The sequence below is a fragment of the Setaria italica genome, chromosome II (assembly GCF_000263155.2).
Source record: "Setaria italica strain Yugu1 chromosome II, Setaria_italica_v2.0, whole genome shotgun sequence".
Taxonomy (NCBI): Eukaryota; Viridiplantae; Streptophyta; class Magnoliopsida; order Poales; family Poaceae; genus Setaria; species Setaria italica.
In genome coordinates, this window is record NC_028451.1 from 43,096,933 (window position 1) to 43,115,851 (window position 18,919).

Sequence of the window (18,919 nt, forward strand, 5' to 3'; positions counted from 1 at the left end):
TAAATGACACCCTAATTTGAGCAAATTTTAATGAATTTAAATTATTTAAAATTTTGGGTGTTACAAGGAGGGTCTAATCTGCTTGTCCACTTTGGCTCTGCTTTTCTTCCACCATCCAACTATAGAGGCAGGCATGTCACTTTGCGGCAGGCTTTGCAAGCCGAACCAATCTGTGAGCTTCTTCCAAACTTCTTTCGTGTAAGTACAAGCATTCCTTGCATAAGTGTGTTGGGGTCTCCGGTTCTATGTTGCATAATCCGCAGAACGGGTTGTTTAGCCATCCTCTTTTTTCTCTTTTAGGTTCTGCTTTGGCTTTCCAAATTGGGCTGTGCTTTGGCTTTCCAAATTGGGCTGATGCTTAATTTTTTTGTCCGGCCTTGGAATCGGATACAGTAAGCACTTTGTGTCGTGTATTCGCCATTAACTGTCCATCTCCATGAGATCTCATCCTCGGCACCCCCACCAATGCTCAGCGCCTTTTTTTCCTGCCTGCCTGACGTCGCGATGGCCCCGCGCGCCTCCGTCCCGTCCGGCCGGCGGCTGTCCTGCCCGCTCTCCAGTCCCGTCCCCATCCCGCCGCGCCCGGGCAGTCCCTGCCAAGGAGAGTCAGAGGAAGGCCTCGGCCGGTTGGTTTCGACGCTTCGCAGGAACGTCGGGCCAAGGCGTGCACCGATCACTGGGTTCGCCTACGCTACGCAGGTCAGGTTTGGTTCAGGGGCGCAGCTGCGTCAAGGCTCAGAGCTCACATGTCGATGCGCATGCACAGATTGCTGATGGCTCGATGGATCCTGGATTAGTTTCAGCCTGAAAATGCCTTTTCATGCATGCATGGTCAGCTTAGCAGAACACTAGCAAGCATTTTGGCCTGAAAAAGGTGAAAACTCATGCACTAGCAGAGCACTAGCTCAAAGGAGCATGAGTGCATGACACTGCAAACAAGCACTGCACCGAAGGGGAGGATAATTTAAATGAACCTGAAATTGTGCTAACTATCAGTGCCATGACGAACGACATACTTGCAACGAAAACCAGCAGATCAGAAGGTTATTTTACTTAGCTAAAAGAAAAGAATGTCATTTCATAACCAATGTACTTAATTCCGTTCTGCTTATTATGTTGTTTGCTCTGCACCGGTACACCAGCAGGAAAAACATAGCAAAGAGTAACACCCTTTCTGAGGACACTTCAGTTTATCGGTTATCACCAACCCTTCCCTATCAACCATAACCAATCGAGCACGACGCCAGAAAACAGTCCTATCAGGAGGAAAACAACGAGAACGTTCCCCAGAGCATTCTGCTCTGGCCCCTGCACAAAATATTGCGAAGAAAAAAAATCAATTTGTCAATCTAAAATTATTAATCATATAATACCTGAAAGCAACTGATAGCACGAGATATATAACAGAGGTAAATTTGCCTTGTATCCCTTGGGTGCCTCTGTAAGGACACAGACGGTTAGATAGCCATTGCTCAACCCCAAGAAGGACGTTAAAACGATCATATACCCCTGATCGCCATACTTTGCAGTGAAATAGAATGCAGGAATGAGGAAAAAGCGTGCGAGGGCTGCTGCCATAATACACTTCCGAGATGTCATCTTAACAATAAAGGGTACGTATCTGCCTATGAGATCCCACACATTGAACATTGCAATCAAAACGAGCGCATACCTGAAATTACACAACAGAGGGGGGAAATTGTCAAGCGGAATATTAGAAGATGACAATTTGCAGAAGTTAGTTACCATGTGTTAGTAAAAGGCGAAAATGAAATAGATCTTACCAAGCCCCCAGACTGTGTGATCCAGTGTCTTCAGATAAAAATCCAGGGAAGATAGATAGAGTCAAGACATATACAAGAAAGATATCGAGAGCATAATCCATGTTTTGCAGCAACAGTTGTTTGGTGCTTAAACGCTCATATCTTTCTGGCTCCTCCTCAACCTGCAGAAATCAGTGTGTTCATATAAGTTATATTTCCATGATGATTGGTAAAGTTAATGAACATCTGTAACTATCAGTGTGAGGCATACTATTTCATCTTGTTCAGTTGGGACTCCTGCAGCAGCTAGGTCACCAGCAACGGTTTTGCTACCTTCAGAAGCTGCCTTTGAGCGATAATATTTGACAATCGGCAGTGTGGGGAAAACAGATGTGTACAGAAGGACACACAAGAGCTCAAAGAAGCACGCTATTGAAAAGAATAACACTGCATGGAGTAATTCAATACATTTAGTCAGAAAAATAAATCAATAGTAAGTGGAGAAGATAAACAAAGCACTGCCATTTGTTTATTTTTCAGGTTGGGTTGTTTTGAGATGATAGGGCATGTACATTCTTGTTGCTGTACTAGTTAACAAGATTAATTCCGCAGAACATTGATGGTAGGCCTATATACTAATTAACAAGATAATTCCACAGAATGTTGATAGTAGGCTATATACTATATTGACTTCTGTAAGGACAAAAGGATCAAATTAAGACAATCATTTTTATCCATATGTGCTGAAAAGAATGGGGGCATACTAGCTCCTTTGCGCAAGCCATCTTGTGAGCTCTCAAAAGCTGCTTTTGTAATTAGCCGCAAAGCTGATGTTATTGCTCCTGATGCAGCCAAACCTGCCAAATAGGACTGCAAGCCAAAAAACATATGGGCGATGAACTATAAATGCTAAGGCATTTCCATCAGTCCAAAAAAACATCATAAAACACCAAAAATATTTGGAAATTGTCACCTGAATGAACTCTGGGCACATCAAGGACAGATCACCAACCATTCCACCTTGAACATGGGCATCGCCTATCCCTAATGCTGCACTTATTACACATACACCAACAAACGCTCCAACTCCACCTTGCCCTTTAGTGGCCACATCCAGCTAATGTTGAACATGATACTATCAGGTTGATATCACTAATTCTATAACCATATTATAGCCATACTTATGCAATAGCTTTACTATATATCACTATGGAAACCATACTAAGTCAGCACAATGGATGAATCTGTATTTGCCTCAGAGAAAGGATGGCACTTACTATTATAATTGCAAGATTACTTAAGAAGTAAAGTGTATATCCTGTCAGATTCCGAAGTCTGGTATTGATCTTTGCTTCGTGATACGCTAGAAGAGCTGTTACTCCCAGGGCAAAAGGCTGATATACTAGCGTGAGGACTCTGGTTGGGTGGTTCTTCTGCATTTAGTAAGAAATATCATCCATGAGTCATCACAGATTTGTAATAACAGGATTTTGTGAATGGATTTCTCTACCTTCCTGTACCATTTGGTTCAAACAAATTTAAAGAAATAAAAGCTTTAAACCAGAAACAATAGTGATATGGGTAACAAAACATCATTACTCAAAGAGCACCGGAAAGCCAACAATTTATCTCTCGTAATCTATTCGTTCAGATGGGGATCAGTTGAAGACAAATTTGATTATCTTTTTGATGAAGTTCAGCAGTTAAACCTTAAGCACATGAATGGTTTAAGCATATTTTTAAACCTGCAGACTATGCTACTGACAGTGTACTTTGTAGAAAAGATGCACATACTGGGAAGAGGTAGACATAGTAATCTTCAATGGTAAGCATACTGTTCCACGAGAAGAGGCATCCATTCCCCAATACAAAGCAGACGAGCATACCAAAGTACTTCCCCTGTCAAGTCCAAAACCAACACGGTAAAAGGAAAAGAATTCCTCTTTTTTTTAATATAAAAAACGAGCCAACAGGAGAGATACATTTTTGTATTAAAGCAGGAGAAAAGGACACAAGAATTCATCACAAAACAAAACTACAGAGGTCAATATACTTGAAGAAAAAGAGACCTGAAGTTTAGGTGGTCCTGCACCCTCTGTCTCGCCCATGCTTTGTCAACCTGAAATTTAGTAACAAGAGAAATTGTGAGTAATTGATAGGGGTAATAGTGGTGAGAACGGAAACTAAAAGCTGGGTACGCACACTACTTTGATCCTTGGTGCTACCAGTACTGGTAAAGAACTAAAGATTACTAGAGACCTTTTTCCTGAAGAAAGTGAAGAAGCAAAAGGACAGCATTTCAATTTTTTTTTTTAAAAAGGGGCCGATCCTAGTAAAACATGAGGGTTGGACTTGGAATCCGCACGTCCTTTTTCAGGTTTATCGGTGTAGTTTAAGACTTCCTGTGTGGATGGCTGGCTAGTTACAGGCATCATCCCCTGACCTCTGACTTGCTGAAACTCCAAATCCGACGATCCCGGCCCCAACCAGACAATTCTAAGCTAAATCAAACAAGTCAGCTTCTGCGTTTTTGGCCGGGATCGCGGCGAGCTGTACACAAACTCACAAAGGGCACAGCTGATGCAGCAACAAGTCAAAAACGGAGAGCGGAATAAGACATCACCGGCACTCCGGCAGAGAGGGCACGGTTGATTGCTGCTGATCGGGTCGGTATCGCCTCCTGTAAATCCTGACGTCGATGCGTAGCCAACTACCAGCGACTTGTGCGGGAGGGTGTCGCGGTCGCAGGTTGTGAGCGAAACCCTGCCGAGCCGCCGCTTCTTCTGTTCTTCCTAAACCAGAGAACGGGGAGTGGCCCAAAACCTGAGAAAATTCCCCGACCGAAGCCTGCGCCCAGGGAGAATGAAATAAAAAGAATAAATAAAAGAACGGGTTGGAGTCTTGGAGATGGAGAGAGATATCGGAGTGTGCGGCGGCCGGAGTGTGAGACCGTGTGTGTGTGTGAGAGAGAGGCGAGGCGACACACCTGGCTGACGACTGGCCGGTGGCAGCGCAGGCAGTGAGCAGAAACCGGCGGCGGCTGCTGCCAAGCCCCGCTGGCAACCGGGGCCGAGCAATAACTACAGGGGCTGCACTGCCGATGAGCCGAGCCTGCCGCCCGCCGTACACGCGTCGTGCCGGAGACGTGGGCGTCAGTGTGGATATCGTTCGAGGCGCCGAGAGCGTGAAATGAGCGGGACGATTTCCCAGCACTCGGCTCGCTTTTGCTGCCGAGGAGCGGAGAACGGGGACGTAAAAGCTGATGCCTTGGCACTGGCCACTTGAGCAGTTGAGCCGCCGAGCCAAGTTCGGCCAGGCAAGCAGTGCCGTCATGCCCTTGGCGACTGCAAAGATGCTGCCACTTTTACGATCGCCCCCGGCTGTCCCGCACCGGCGGCGCACCATCCACAGCCACCACGGTCCACGGTGGGCCTCGGCGCGGCCGTGCGGGGGCGTGCTTTTCGGCTGCGTGACGACGACGCGGCGGCGGGCCTCCCGCACGAGTCGTCCTGGGACCTGGGCCCTCCTGGCTGGATCGTGGGCTGCCCGATGCCGCCGAGCCCTCCTCCCACACCACCACACACGCGCGGGGAAAGGCGCGGCAGCAGAAGCAAAGCAAGCGAATGCGTGGGCCTGGTTCTATGATACTATATGGGCCGAAGCCCACATCTGACTGACTCCCCACCTCTTCTTTCTTCAATCCATGGCGTCCACCGCAAGCTTCCCTCGGTGGAGTCATCAATCCGCGGGACCGCAAGGCAGCAGCACTTCAGCAGCATCTATCCATGGCGTCCACCGCTGCTTCTCTCCGCCTCCCCTCCCCTCCCCTCTCCGCCCCCGCGGCCGCGGCCTCCTTCTCCTCCGCCACTACCCTCCGCTTCCCTCTCCGCCGTCGCGGCGCGGCGCGCCCCCTCGCCGTCGCGGCCTTCAAGAAGCTGTCCGAGGCGTCCCCCGTGCCCATCCCTCCGGAGTCCGCCCAGCCCCCGCTCGACGAGGAAGCCCTGCCCCCCAAGCCCGGGGTCTACGGCGTCTACGACGCCGCCGGGGAACTGCAGTTCGTCGGGATTTCGCGCAACGTCAGGGCCAGCGTCGAGGGCCACCGCCGGAAGGTCCCCGCCGACCTCTGCGCCTCTGTCAAGGTACCTGCGAATCATAGCACTACCATGTTCCTATGAGCTATGAAGTATGCAGTATGCTCCCACGATAAGTACATGATTAGAGTTTTCCCCATTTAACCTCACCTTGGAACAGAGAGATCGGTGTGTGCGCTTCTGATAGTGTTAAGTTGGGGCTATGATGGATTGCATATTGATTTGGCTCCACTTCAAAGAGCTGTTTCAATCCCGAGTACTTTGCTTGCCACAAGGAAATGTACATATCTGTTTTCATGCTTTTCATGCTTCATAGTTCGGTAAAATCAGTATGCTTGACTACTTGATTTCTCTCCCAGTCCCTAATAATGGCTGAATGTTGTATCGCCAGCATTGCCATGGCATGATGCATATGTTACTAGATTTAGGACAAAGCATTTTTCATTCGATATCCTTAGCCACTTCATTTCCTCCCGTTCACGACGAGATGGAACCCGATTATATTTTTCAACAGGCATCTGCAACTGCAAGCTCTTAAAAGGGAGACACGGCCTTCGTTGCTATTGATGAACTGCAATACTTGCAGTGTATTTGATATTGTACATCGCTTACATTGCAGTTTGTGTTAGGACAGTGCACGCAATATTTATGTTTTCTGATTACTTCTATATGAATTCAGGTCAAAGGTTTAGCTAGCAGTTGTTCTTATAACAGCACTTCTGAATATTGCCCTGGGTCCTTACAGACTTAAACACACCTGATGCCTTATCCCCTCCTATACTTTGTAGCTTTTGTATTTTCCAGTACGATCAATATTCTGCATATGATAAATCTGTCAAAGAGAACAAAATAATCCCTAATTTTTTGTATATGGTTTTATTCTTGCTAGTACTTGAATATATGATTGCACCATTGTGACTTGTGCAGGTTTCAGTAGCAGATGAGGAGACACCAGATCGAGCGGTCCTTACTAATGCCTGGAAATCATGGATGGAAGAACATATAGAATCCACAGGCAAGGCACCACCAGGGAATGTTGCTGGAAACAACACCTGGGTTGGTGCTCCGCAGAGGCCTCCAGACTTGCGATTGACACCTGGTCGCCATGTTCAGCTGACTGTCCCACTAGAACAGCTGATAGATCGTCTGGTGAAGGAGAACAAAGTGGTAGCCTTCATCAAAGGATCAAGGAGTGCTCCCCAGTGTGGATTCTCACAAAGGGTGGTGGGTATCCTGGAAGCACATGGAGTGGATTTTGTAACTGTTGATGTGCTTGATGAGGAACACAACCATGGGCTAAGAGAAACCCTGAAGACATACAGCAACTGGCCGACATTTCCTCAGCTTTTTGTTGGAGGGGAGCTTGTGGGAGGCTGTGACATTATTTCATCCATGGCTGAAAAAGGGGAGCTTTCTGCCCTGTTTCAGAAATAGGGCTCACGTGTTAAGTTCAAACTTCAAAGTATGCTCTTTGGCCATTTTTACTGTTGTACCTGAGAAATTTAAGCCTCTCCCTTTCCACATTGCTGTAAGTCTTAGGTCAATGTAGTGCAAAATTACTTGGCCTAAGAAAATGTTCATTTGGATTTTCATGAGGCTGTCCTGCTGATGTGCTTATACCAGGATATTTCCGTGAGGAGGCTTAGAATTTGAGGTTATCTGTATATTTGTTATTGCTTCAGATCCTGTACGACATGAACAATTTGGAGCTTCATGTTAAAGAATATGTTGCAAACATCGATGACAGTTTAATGGAAAACTGGTTTTGGTACAATGATATTTTTTAGTAGAGGAACTGGATTGATGAAACTTGGAAAGGTGAAGGTTTTTCAAATGACTGAAATTATTTGTTGTCTCATGAAGTTTTCTATTAATATTATTTCGAGTGTGTCATTTTTCTTTCAATATGTGAACCAAAAAAAAACAGTTCAATGTCTATGCTACTTTCATATTGTACTCGCATATTTTTGGCAAGGTGACCAAAGCGCTTGAAGTGGTTGCTATGGATTTTATGACCATTCGGTTTTCTGATTTTAAACATCTATTGTTTGGCTGGTAAATGGAAGGAAAGGAAGATGGAGTGTCATATTATATTTTGTAGGTTGCATGGGTTTATGACTCGAGCAGAAAATTTTAGTAGTTGAAAATATTAGTTTGTATATTGTCAAACTATCACTCTTCGTTTTTTTTTTGGATCGGATGATTCCGGGCCATCTGATGATGCGAACCAGACGCGCTGTTGTTCAGTTCTTAACTAGCTCCAATCATATTTCACTTCAAATAGGAGTATACATTTCAAAGGTTGGTAAAGAAAATGAGTGATTGCATTTGAAAGAGAATTTCAAATGGAGCCAAATTACAGCATCCATGTTCTTGCCTAGCTACCTAAAGAGAGTTCTTTCTTTTTAACCTCGAGGAAAAGAAGTGCAGGTTGTAGAGCGAGACAGAGCAGGGAGGAACAGAGATCTAACAAAATCTAATTGACCCACGCGCAGGAGACGGAATCACCAACCCTTGCCGATGAGCCACAGCCAGTCTAGCACGACGCCGGAGAAGATGCCGCCGAGGAGGCAGACGACGAGCGCGTTCCCGAGCGCGTTCTGCTCGGGAGCCTTGTACCCCTTGGGCGCCTCCATGAGCACGCACACGGTGAGGTACCCGTTGGTTAGCCCCAGGAAGGAGGTCAGGAAGATCATGTAGCCCTGGTCGCCGTACTTGGCCGTGAAGTAGAAAGCCGGGATGAACAGGAACCGTGCCAGGATCGCCGCCATCGTGCCCTTCCGGGAGATCAGCTTCAGGCACGGGATCAGCGGCACGTACCTCCCGATAAGGTCCCACACGTTGTACATGGCGATCAGCACGAGCGCGTACCTGCACCGATTTTCGTCAGAAATGGCGGCACTTCAGAGTTCAGACACCATCCAATGTTTACCCAAGAGTTGGGCGTTTGATGCAAGCGATTTGTGGAATCTAGAATACAAGAAAGCAAGAAATTTCACCAGGATCCCAGGCTGTGTGCTCCGGTGTCTTCGGACAAAAATCCCGGGAAGATCGACAGCGTCAGGACGTATATCAGGTAGATATCGAACATATAGTCAATGTTCTCCATCACTAGCTCTTTTGTGGTCAGGCGCTTGTATTTCTGTGGATCCTCCTCGACCTGCTTGATTCACGCACTGTACCATAAGCATTCGATCTCGAATGGAAAATCTGCAGGGAAACGCATAACCATTTGGTATCTGTCAGAGGGGCATGCATACTTGTGCCTGTTGTTCAGCGACGATCCCTGCAGCGGCCAGGTCGCTGGCAACAGTCTTGCTGCCTTCGGCTGCAGCCTTCGAGCGGTAGTACTTCACGATGGGTAGTTTGCCGAAGACGAACGTGTATAAGAGGAGGCACACAAGCTCGAACAGGCAAGTGATTGAAAAGAACAGTACTGCACCAAGAAATGAAAGACGGATTATTTGACAAATAAAAATCATGATCTATTGTTAAATTTGTAGACAAGATTGGGACAGGGCCCAACATCAAAGGAAAGAAGAGAGTGGTGAATGCAAATCGCCAAATCCTATTTTGTAAGATAATCCAGCACATAAAAGTAAATAAGGCGTGCCTCTTGGTCAAAACAGATGCAAATCCATAGTTCTAACTGTCACAGCAATTATATTCTAGTGAAACTTTACCTAAAACGCACAGATATAAACCACTTAGTATAACCTCATGCAGTTGATCATCCCTTTCAACTCCCCACATTTGCTTTAGAATTCAAATAATTTTATTTCAGAAATGTCAGTATTTTTTTATTTAAAAAATGAATTAACCAAAGTCTGCAAATGTCTCAAAAAAAAAAATTGGACTTACTAGCACCAATGCGAAGACCATCTTTTGAGCTCTCAAAAGCTGCTTTGGTAACTAATCTCAAGGCTGATGTTAGAACCCCTGATGCAGCCAAGCCCGCCATGAAGGACTGAAAACTCAAAGCACAGTACAAATAACTAAATATGGCCTCTAAAACCTAGATAAAAACCATGAAGCACGGCAAAAAGACTGAAAAGAGACAATGTGAGATGTTACCTGAACGAACTCTGGGCACATTAATGAAAGGTCACCAACCAATGCGCCTTGACAATTCGCATCAGCAGTCCCAAATATGGCGCTGATTATGCACACACCAACGAACACTCCAAGCCCACCCCGTCCTTTAGTAGCAACATCCAGCTAGAACAACACACGTGGTTACATGAGCTCATATGCTCGAACACTAATGTACTCTGCTTTTTACAATTTTTTTGGTAGGCAGCGCACTTACAATTATCAATGCAAAAGAACCGAGGAAGAAAAGGGAAAATCCTGCTAGATTTCTCCGTCTTGTGTTCATCTTCGCTTCATAGTATGTCATGATGAGGGTTATTCCAAAGGCAAAAGGCTGGTAAGCTAGTGTAAGGACTCTTGTTGGGTGGTAATCCTGCAACCATTACATATTTGTTACAAATTTGAATGTATGAATACAATAAGTACTGCAACGAATAAGGGACTAATTTTATCTTCTAATTAACCATTAATCAATGGACTGCACTGAGAACAAAGTGATAAACCATATCAACAACAACATCAACATCAAAACCTTTCAGTCCCAAACTAGTTGGGGTAGGCTAAAAGGAAACAGATGAAATTAACTGAACCAATAAGCAAAATGCTGGTTGCATTCAGTTTACCCCAAGAACCAAGATAAATCAGGGATGCCACCCCTCATGTTTCTCAAATGCATGTTTGGGCTACTATGCTATGCCGAATACTGAACCTGTTCAAACCATCAACTGAGTTCCGCAAAAATGTACCGGGAAGAGATGGACATAGTAATCTTCGATGGTGAGCATACTGTTCCACGCAAAAAGGCTTCCATTCCCCAAAAGCCAGCAGATAAGTATGCCAAGGAACTTCCCCTGCCAATTTCAGAACCAAACACAGAACCTCATCAGCATAAATTGATCATTCAGTTGGCAACACTAAACTACTGTATCTGCTGTTGCAGAACAGAAGAGGTACCTTGACTTGAGGTGCCTCTGCACCTGCTGCTACGTCCATGCTCATGATAACTATATATGTTCACCTGCGCCTATAAAAGAAAAGATTCAGACAGGTAATTTGGATTTTGGACTAGAACATCAAGGATGGAAAGCACTCAAACAAATGCACTTCAAGATTCTGTCTGACAGCTAACGAAGCACAAGTCTGAGAAAGAAAGTTTCCCAATTATTGGCATGTTCGGCTGGACTTATAAGCCGGCTGAAAAGCTGAAACGGCTGATTTATTGTGAGAGAAAAATATTGTTCGGTGGCTGATAAGCTAGCTGATAAGCTGAAGGTAAGATCATTATTAGCGCAAGGTGGTCGTCTAGAGACGCGGGTTCCAGAAGTAAGATTCCCAATTATTATCGTGCCCAATGGAGAAAAAACAGAATCGATGCCAATCCCGCCATATCCAGATATCAATGGCACCACGAAAAGGGCGCGTCCCCGAAAAGGGGAGGTAAACTAGGCACTTGCGTCTGGCGTTGGAAGTTTCAGGCGTGCAAGCCACCCGCCGCTACTCACTGATGCTACCTACCAGGCTACCACCGAACCGAAGCACAAAGAAAAGGGCCAATTCACGTCACCAAATCAGTCAGAATTGGTCTTTCAAAAAAAAATCAGTCAGCATAAGCGCATCATCAAACTGCAAGGATGCTACCGAAGTACTGCTACTTAGCAGGGGAGCAGAGCAGATTGATCTCTCGAGGCGCGCGCATGGCGCACGAGACCCAACTGGAAATCGTCGGAGCACCCAAACAGGCGCGCGCCGCCCAGGAACCGGCCGTGGCGCGCGCGGCCAAAAACGCCGCATGATGCTACAGTAATAACACAACACCGGAGGAGGAGGGAGAGCTGGAGCAGGGAGACGGCGGGACGCCGGGACGGGAGGAGGAGGAACTAGGACTCACCGGCCGGCGCAGCAGCCAAACCGCAGCCCGCCCTACGGCGGCGGCGGTGGCGGCCGGGAAGTGAGGAAGAGCGGCGGCCGGGGGGGCGATGTGGGCAGGGCAACGGCCAACGACCGGGACGGGCGAGCAGGAACCGGGCGGTTAGAGCTGGGCGCGCGGTATCTGACCACTGACGGTGCGCGCGCGCGCCTGTGTATATATATAGCAGTTGAGATTTACGCGCTGGAATCTCCAAACCCTCTCTACCCTTTGACCTCGCTCGCCTCGGCAGAATCTCTGGGAGCCCGTCGCGCCGTCGTGTTCGGCTCGGCTCAGCTCAGCTCAGCTCGGTCCCTGTGCTGAGCAGCTGGCAGCTGGGCCTGCGCCTTCGCGCGTGGGAACGGAGGCGCGGCACGGCAAACTGATTGATGGTGGGTGGGATTGGACGAAATCGGACGGCGTTCACACCGTCCCCACGCGCGGCGTCAAGGCTCACGTGGCGAAAAGAAAATCTCGAGGCCGCCTTGGCGTTTGCCTGACCGTGACATGGTTCCCTGTCAGCTCGTAGATGTATATATTTTTTTAAAAAAAAGAGAGAGAGAGAGTATCGCCGTGCTAAACATGGAGCCAAATCCAACCGAATTTTTTAAAAACCGGAGGATGGGCAGAGACCAGGAGCTAGAAGATCCATCTCGGTGGCTAAACAGTTCAAGGGACACGACGGTGGATCTTTTAATCTTATCTGCTAGCCGTATCATCTTTGGACCTGTTCGCTTCAGCTTATAAGCTGGCTGAAAAGCTGAAACGGCTGATTTGTTGTGAGAGGAAAACACTGTTTGGTGGCTGATAAGCCGGCTGAATAAGCTGAAGCGAACAGGCCATTTTATTCCTTCGCCAAGGGATGTCGATGGCATGCATCTATAGTGTCCAGCTAAAAAAAAGCTCCTTGTTTCCTCCAAGGAAAGCTATCCATTTTTTGATTTAAAAAAAAGCTCCCCATTTTTTGAAATGAAGTGTGGAAAATGTTCATGGCAATCGGCATCGCTGCACAGGGAGAATCGGGAAAAAAAGGGACGAGGGCCCCGCTCGATTTGACCTAAAAACTTGTAGGGAACGGTGACGCCGGCCGTGCTGGGACCGGAATCCTCTAACCTCATCCTCAGCCACACGCAGTCGCGCTCATCATTGGAAAAACTGGGATCCACTGATCCACTCCCTCAACTTGACGGCCTTTTGATTTCTTTTCTAGAAAAAGATTAGCAGTTTGGAGTACTTGATAGTAATAGCTTAGTTATCGTGTTCTTGCTTGACTAGGTTTCCCATCTTGTCCTTTCTTCCCCTTGCCGGCCACTTTGGACTAAATTTTGCTTATGTCACCCGTTGCTTCCAAGTCGCAGCTTTTCCTGCACGCGCCTTTTCGCAGTCAAACGCTCTGAGCCTGTGAATGTGGTGTTCCGTTTGGTTACCTTTTACTTATTTTTAGCATGTGTCACATCAAATATTTAGATACTAATTAGGAGTATTAAATGTAGACTATTTACAAAACTCATTACATAAGTGGAGGCTAAACGGCGAGATAAATCTATTAAGCCTAATTAATCCATCATTAGCTAATGTTTACTGTAGTAACACCTTGTCAAATCATGGACTAATTAGGTTTAATAGATTTGTCTCGCCGTTTAGCCTCCATTTATGTAATGAGTTTTGTAAATAATCTACGTTTAATACTCCTAATGAGTATCTAAACATTCGATATGACGGATGCTAAAAATAAGCAAGAGTAACCAAACCAGACAAAAAAGATCTTAAATTTATTTTTTGCGTTAGGCATCTGGTCCCTGTCCACCAAAGGATTTGGTATTTTGCACGCACCAGCAGCTAATCCAGGAGGCATGGCATGCCATGAGAGAGAGAGAGAGAGATGCTGACAACCTGTCGTCGTCTGCATGACTGTATCAGATACCTTCAGGGGCAGCTAGCGTAGCTCATTACTTTTTTTTTCCTCCATATATAAGCTGAGCTGAACCGCTCTTTAATTAGCATCAAGCTTTCTCATCAAAAGGTGCATTTGTTCTGTTCAGTTTCAAGCCTTTCTTTTCATCTGATGAAACGTGTTTGCTCAACGGAACCGGGAAAAGGATGTACAAATTGATGCACAAAAAAAGGACATAAGTGATATCACACCACGACAGTATAGTTCATGAAGCTTTACACTTCAGCTTGTCTTTCCATTACTTCTTCCCTTCCCCCTTTTTGTGCAGATCTGAACTCGTGAGAAATGTGCGCGATATGAAGTGAAATCGTTGGCAGAAGATGATCCAAATGCTGCTTGGCTGTTGATTGAAACCACACACCGGAGGGCACCGACAGGAAGAACTCGCTACATGATCTGATCACCACCCTTTGCCTATGAGCCACACCCAATCGAGGACGGCCCCGCAGAAGATGCCTCCCAAGAGGCACAGCACAAGCAAGTTGCCCAAAGCGTTTTGTTCTGGTCCCTGCATCCACAATCATGTACAGTACAAACTTGCGTCAGATGTAATTTTAAAGACAGAAAGTCATTCTCCCATGGTGAGCTCACAGCATTTATGCACTAACCTTGTACCCTTTGGGTGCCTCAGTGAGGATGCACACGGTGAGATACCCGTTGCTCAAACCCAGAAGTGACGTTAGCATGATCATCCAGCCCTGATCGCCATACTTTGCGGTGTAGTAGAATGCAGGGATGAGCAATAACCGTGAAACCACAGCGACTAGAAGCCCCTTCCGAGATCTCAGCTTGATCTGTTCAATCAGAGGTACATATCTTCCGATCAGATCCCACACGTTGTAGCTCGCAATCAAGACAAGTGCATACCTGCATAATGATGTGACATAGTACGAGTGAAATGTTTCATCCTTTGATAACAACATAAACTTTGAGATCCTCTCAATAGATAGTCAAACAACATAAACTTTGAGATCCTCTCAATAGATAGTCAACTACAGAAATTCAGATTGCAAAGTACCAAGAGCCCAAGCTGTGTGAACCAGTATCTTCGGCTAAAAACCCCGGGAAGATGGACAAAGTCAATATATAGATCAAGAACATGTCCAATGCATAGTCTATGTTCTGCAGTAGCAGCTGCTTGGTGCTCAATCGCTCAACACATGCAGGGTCCTCTTCAGACTGCAAATGCTTATAAATTTAGTTTCAACATATTAGGTAAAAACCATACAAATCTTGCTGCCAATTAAAAATTAAAATAGTACCTTTGGATTTGGGCGATTTTGGATTCCACCAGCAGCAAGATCAGCAGAGACTGTTAGAGATCCCTCTGAAGCTGCTTTTGAACGATAGTACTTAACAATTGGCAACTTAGGGAAGATAAAAGCATATAGCAGAACACACAGCAGCTCAAAGAAGCATGATATTGAGGAGAAGAGCACTGCACAAATTGTCAAGCAAGTAATATATCAGATACAGGTCAACAGGTGCAAGTGTATATTTATACATAGTTGTCTAACATACTAACTCCTCTGCGAAGTCCATCTCGGGAATTCTCGAAAGCTGCTTTTGTTACAAACCTCAATGCAGAGGTTATCGCTCCTGATGCAGCTAGTCCAGCAAAGAAGGACTGAAAATAATAAAACAAATAAACCAATAAGCTACACTGGAAGTCAAGAGTCAAAATATGTTTCTTGAATCTTTCCAAGAAAAAAAGATTCTTCTGAAGTGGTACCTGGATAAACTCTGGGCACATCAGAGAGAGATCACCTGTCATCCCACCTTGAACATGACCATCAGCGATCCCAAAAACAGCAGCAATGATACATATGCCAAGAAAAGGTGCAATTCCACCTCTTCCTGAAGTTGCAACATCCATCTGAAATGTACGAGAAAACATTAGAAAATGTCAGATATGGTACTACGGACTAGCTATTCAAATAAGAACATGTGAAAGCAATCAGTTATGCTTACAATGATTGCTGCAAATGAGCTCAAGAAGAACAGAGTGTACCCCGCCAAATTGCGCAACCTAGTGTTGACCTTTGCCTCATGATATGTGAATATGGCAGTTGTGGCAAGGACGAATGGTTGATATGTCAGTGTAATAACTCTAGTGGGGTGGTACTTCTGCATTCAGAAAGCATAAAATCTGTTAAATAGAACATCCTTTTATCTCTTTAATTTCGACGTAGTTGGAGAACTAAGACAAGACAACAATAATACTGCATGCAGTTCATACCGGGAAAAGGTACATGTAGTAATCTTCAATAGTAAGCATGCTGTTGAACCCAAAGAGGCATCCATTTCCCAGAAGCCAGCATATGAAAATCCCCCAATATTTTCCCTATGACCAGTATACCATTGTTGCAGAAACCAACTTGTTATAAGTTAAGAGATTGCAACAACCATTTCACTGAGCAGAGCTAATACAAACCTGATTTGCAGCAAGCGCAGGGTCTTCTTTCTCGTATGCCATATCTGTAGTCACCTTGATGGCCCTACGATTAAAAAACAAGCATCAAGTGAAAAGGATCTCGCAAATACATGCACAGACAACTGAACACTTGGAACACAAAGCATACTTACGGGTATGGCACTGTAAGATGAGGATCTGTGTATCAAACACAGAAAAGCTAGGGAAGCATATATATAGGCAGAAGGCCAGGAAGTTTGAACCAACAGAAGGAGCAAAGAGCAGACTAGGAAAGGAAATAACAAGGAAGAAGAGGCTGCACTCAGGAGAGGAGTAGAGGACTGATTCGAGGCTAGATGAACCAACAGAAAATACTCTGTCGATTGTCGAATCTAGGCCATCACATGAAAGTATTATACAGACGCTTGCTTCATTTGTTGACTCCAGCAGATGGGATCCAATCACATCCACATGACGCTGAGCAAGAAAAATTGGTGATAACAAAGACGCGCAACCTATGGCAAGTGGAAGTATTTTAACCTTACGAGTCTCGGGCCTGGGGATAAAAGAAATACAGTTCGTTGAATCATTGCAATATTTTTTTGAAGGATCATTGAATCAATGCAGGGCAAGTCCGGCATTCACACTGGGCCATAATGACCCATGCCCAATGGGGGGCATCGCATACTGCCACATGCCTCACCAATTGTTGCATAATTGTGTTGCGCATAATCTGCACAAGTAAGAACTGAGTAAGCTGACGCATTGCTTGGAGCCCATGTCAACATGACTTTTTTGAGTTCAATCAGCACTAGGGACAAGGCTGTGATCCTGTGATACCTTATCTAGCTTCTGGCTTTAAATGATTTGGTTGCAAAAGCGACGGGTCGCGTTTCAATTCAGGAACCCTGCCTGCACCGTAGGCCGTTCATCAAGAAATTGAACTCCTGAAGTTCTGACGTTGGAGCAGTGAGCCTAGTACGGTGAGTGCGACGGAGTGGAATCGCGGCTGCTATACCATGGTGCCTAGACACAAGCGAATACAGTATGCGGAGCGAATTCTTGAGCTAAAAAATGACTAATGAAGCGACCACGAGCCACATACCTCGTTCGGGTGCATATGCGCGGCGAGAAGAGGAACCATTCCTATCGCCTTGGGCCCTTGGCCTGAGAACCTCGGCTTGAAGCAGCCCCAATTCGAGCCATTCCCGCGACGAGGCGTGGCCGGGCAGGCGGGCAACAGGGGGGGTGATCAAGAGAGTGGAGGGAGGCGGAGGTACCACTGGAAGGAAGCATCAGTAGATCTATGCCCCCCGTGGCGCGAAGAGGGACGGCCGCAGTTGGACGCCGCCGCCGCCGGAGGAGACGAGCATGGCAATGGTTGTGGTAACAGTACCGGCCCAAAAGCTGGAGAAAATGGAGGAAACGATAACCTCGGGCGCATGTCTTCTTGGGCCACGGCCCGGTACTTGTTCAAACCAGGCACATGCGGCCCAAGCCAAGTTCCGTTCCCACCTTCAAACATTGGAGCCTCTGTTTCCTTCCGGCCCGCGCCGGTGTGGGGAGTTGTCCTGAACCTGATGCGCCTACTGCCCAAGTCATCTATATATTACACTACACTTGGAAGATAATTAGTGAATCTTGGAGCACCGCATGTAATTTGAAAAGTGCTCAATTGTTTAAATATAAATTTTTCAGTGATTAAGGAAAATGTACCTACCAACATATACTACTGCTAAACAAAAGGACGAAATAGCAAACCAGTTATGATTGGGCCAACAGGCTTTCTAAGACATAGAAGAAACAGAAAACACACATAATCCTGAGCTTAAACATACATGTTACTGATGGAGTTCATACGCTGATCCGAATTGGTATGAGCCGCTTTTCATGTAGAATGGGCATTCAACGTGACATGTACCCCTTTGATCTAAGAGTAATGCGTGGGCTGCCTAGCATCAGTACTACTTAATTGTCAGAGAGAACTGAGCCTGTCAAGTTTAATTTGTATCAAAGGTGCCAAGTTTTATGGGTTTGAACTTTTCAAGATATGTTGCGGCCTGCACCAGGTGTCAAAAGGTCAGGTGTTGTAGTCTATCCTTGCCACATGAGAACGTCTTCCTCGTCCCCCAGCGTCATTTTTCCTGCTGCTGCTCTCTCATGTCTCTCTCACTCGATTCATCCGAGCAGTTAGCTACCAGTGGAGCGCCGGGAACAATGACAGCCTTGCCGCGTCCAGGTGACCTCCACGAACCATGCTCTCCTTCCAGCCTCGCAGGGGCGAAGCCAGGATTGAACGTAGGTGGGGATCAAGATAGCCGTGAACATTCTCTTTGTGTCGGTGGTGTACTTTTCTTAAGAGGTTATTTGAAATGGCTACTGGAGAATATGTGGAATTTTTTCAAACTTTCTTGTTTATATCTTTTGAATTTCTGATGAGCTACTGAGAATGTAAACATTAAACTTACGAATGCATCTAACTCACTCTCAAAATACGCATATAATGACGATTGTGCTCAAGCTATATCGAAAGCGATTATCAGTGTTTGGCACACCGGTTCACCAAGACGCTTGAGAGTGTGATATGTTAAAGTTTAAGACTAGATACATGGAATAAAATTGTTGAAGAAGCACTAAATATATAAAAAAAGGGACAAATTTTATGTATTTATGTTGTCCAAGTACTAGTTTGAGGTATTG

The 18,919-nt window shown here is 45.8% G+C and overlaps 4 protein-coding genes across 6 annotated transcripts; 1 reads left to right on the forward strand and 3 right to left on the reverse strand.

The window, feature by feature from the left end:
- Positions 1 to 1,039: 1,039 nt before the first annotated feature.
- LOC101776293 (equilibrative nucleotide transporter 3) lies at positions 1,040 to 5,121 on the reverse strand. Its single transcript, XM_004957937.3, has 11 exons — positions 4,750 to 5,121; positions 4,387 to 4,610; positions 3,833 to 3,882; positions 3,558 to 3,662; positions 3,041 to 3,196; positions 2,737 to 2,880; positions 2,528 to 2,633; positions 2,035 to 2,210; positions 1,785 to 1,945; positions 1,420 to 1,672; positions 1,040 to 1,308 (listed from the first exon to the last, which is right to left on the reverse strand). Exons 3-11 carry the CDS (start codon positions 3,869 to 3,871, stop codon positions 1,201 to 1,203), a joined length of 1,248 nt encoding a protein of 415 aa, XP_004957994.1. The 5' UTR covers positions 3,872 to 3,882; positions 4,387 to 4,610; positions 4,750 to 5,121; the 3' UTR covers positions 1,040 to 1,200.
- Positions 5,122 to 5,440: 319 nt separating this feature from the next.
- Positions 5,441 to 7,628, forward strand: LOC101778346 (monothiol glutaredoxin-S12, chloroplastic; the record flags this gene model as incomplete). The annotated part of the gene is made up of 2 exons (XM_004959698.4): positions 5,441 to 5,902; positions 6,782 to 7,628. Coding segments are annotated over 2 exons (969 nt in total), but the record flags the coding sequence as incomplete, so codon positions are not given.
- Positions 7,629 to 8,093: 465 nt separating this feature from the next.
- On the reverse strand, positions 8,094 to 12,011 carry LOC101776691 (equilibrative nucleotide transporter 3). Of its 2 annotated transcripts, none has more exons than XM_012843296.2 (9): positions 11,835 to 12,011; positions 10,901 to 10,970; positions 10,693 to 10,797; positions 10,164 to 10,319; positions 9,929 to 10,072; positions 9,716 to 9,821; positions 9,115 to 9,290; positions 8,854 to 9,017; positions 8,094 to 8,725 (listed from the first exon to the last, which is right to left on the reverse strand). In XM_012843296.2, exons 2-9 carry the CDS (start codon positions 10,943 to 10,945, stop codon positions 8,359 to 8,361), a joined length of 1,263 nt encoding a protein of 420 aa, XP_012698750.1. In that variant the 5' UTR covers positions 10,946 to 10,970; positions 11,835 to 12,011; the 3' UTR covers positions 8,094 to 8,358. The 2 variants fall into 2 exon arrangements, with proteins under 2 accessions (XP_012698750.1, XP_004957995.1); XM_004957938.3 differs by having other exon boundaries at positions 8,854 to 9,014; positions 11,835 to 12,010.
- A 1,810-nt stretch (positions 12,012 to 13,821) lies between these two features.
- Positions 13,822 to 17,606, reverse strand: LOC101777381 (equilibrative nucleotide transporter 3). Of its 2 annotated transcripts, XM_012843433.2 has the most exons (12): positions 17,325 to 17,606; positions 17,060 to 17,245; positions 16,393 to 16,952; positions 16,241 to 16,304; positions 16,046 to 16,150; positions 15,778 to 15,933; positions 15,539 to 15,682; positions 15,328 to 15,433; positions 15,069 to 15,244; positions 14,825 to 14,985; positions 14,415 to 14,673; positions 13,822 to 14,314 (listed from the first exon to the last, which is right to left on the reverse strand). In XM_012843433.2, the coding sequence occupies exons 4-12, from the start codon at positions 16,280 to 16,282 to the stop codon at positions 14,207 to 14,209; spliced, it is 1,257 nt and encodes a 418-aa protein (XP_012698887.1). In that variant the 5' UTR covers positions 16,283 to 16,304; positions 16,393 to 16,952; positions 17,060 to 17,245; positions 17,325 to 17,606; the 3' UTR covers positions 13,822 to 14,206. The 2 variants fall into 2 exon arrangements, with proteins under 2 accessions (XP_012698887.1, XP_004957997.1); XM_004957940.3 differs by having other exon boundaries at positions 16,241 to 16,952.
- Between the last annotated feature and the right edge of the window lie 1,313 nt (positions 17,607 to 18,919).

Bases quoted from the DNA above. Each gene is read 5' to 3' on its own strand.
- LOC101776293 (XM_004957937.3), bottom strand. From the start codon at position 3,871: ATGGGCGAGACAGAGGGTGCAGGACCACCTAAACTTCAG. The intron at 3,197-3,557 runs GTATGTGCATCT...TACTAAATGCAG, and splicing joins ACTATGTCTACCTCTTCCCA to AAGAACCACCCAACCAGAGT. The intron at 1,309-1,419 runs GCAAATTTACCT...TATTTTGTGCAG, and splicing joins AGGCACCCAAGGGATACAAG to GGGCCAGAGCAGAATGCTCT.
- LOC101776691 (XM_012843296.2), bottom strand. From the start codon at position 10,945: ATGAGCATGGACGTAGCAGCAGGTGCAGAGGCACCTCAAGTCAAG. The intron at 10,073-10,163 runs GTAAGTGCGCTG...GTGTTGTTCTAG, and splicing joins GTTCTTTTGCATTGATAATT to CTGGATGTTGCTACTAAAGG. The intron at 9,018-9,114 runs GTATGCATGCCC...GCGTGAATCAAG, and splicing joins TCGCTGAACAACAGGCACAA to CAGGTCGAGGAGGATCCACA.
- LOC101777381 (XM_012843433.2), bottom strand. From the start codon at position 16,282: ATGGCATACGAGAAAGAAGACCCTGCGCTTGCTGCAAATCAG. The intron at 15,934-16,045 runs GTATGAACTGCA...TTCTGAATGCAG, and splicing joins ACTACATGTACCTTTTCCCG to AAGTACCACCCCACTAGAGT. The intron at 15,245-15,327 runs GTATGTTAGACA...CAATTTGTGCAG, and splicing joins TGGACTTCGCAGAGGAGTTA to TGCTCTTCTCCTCAATATCA.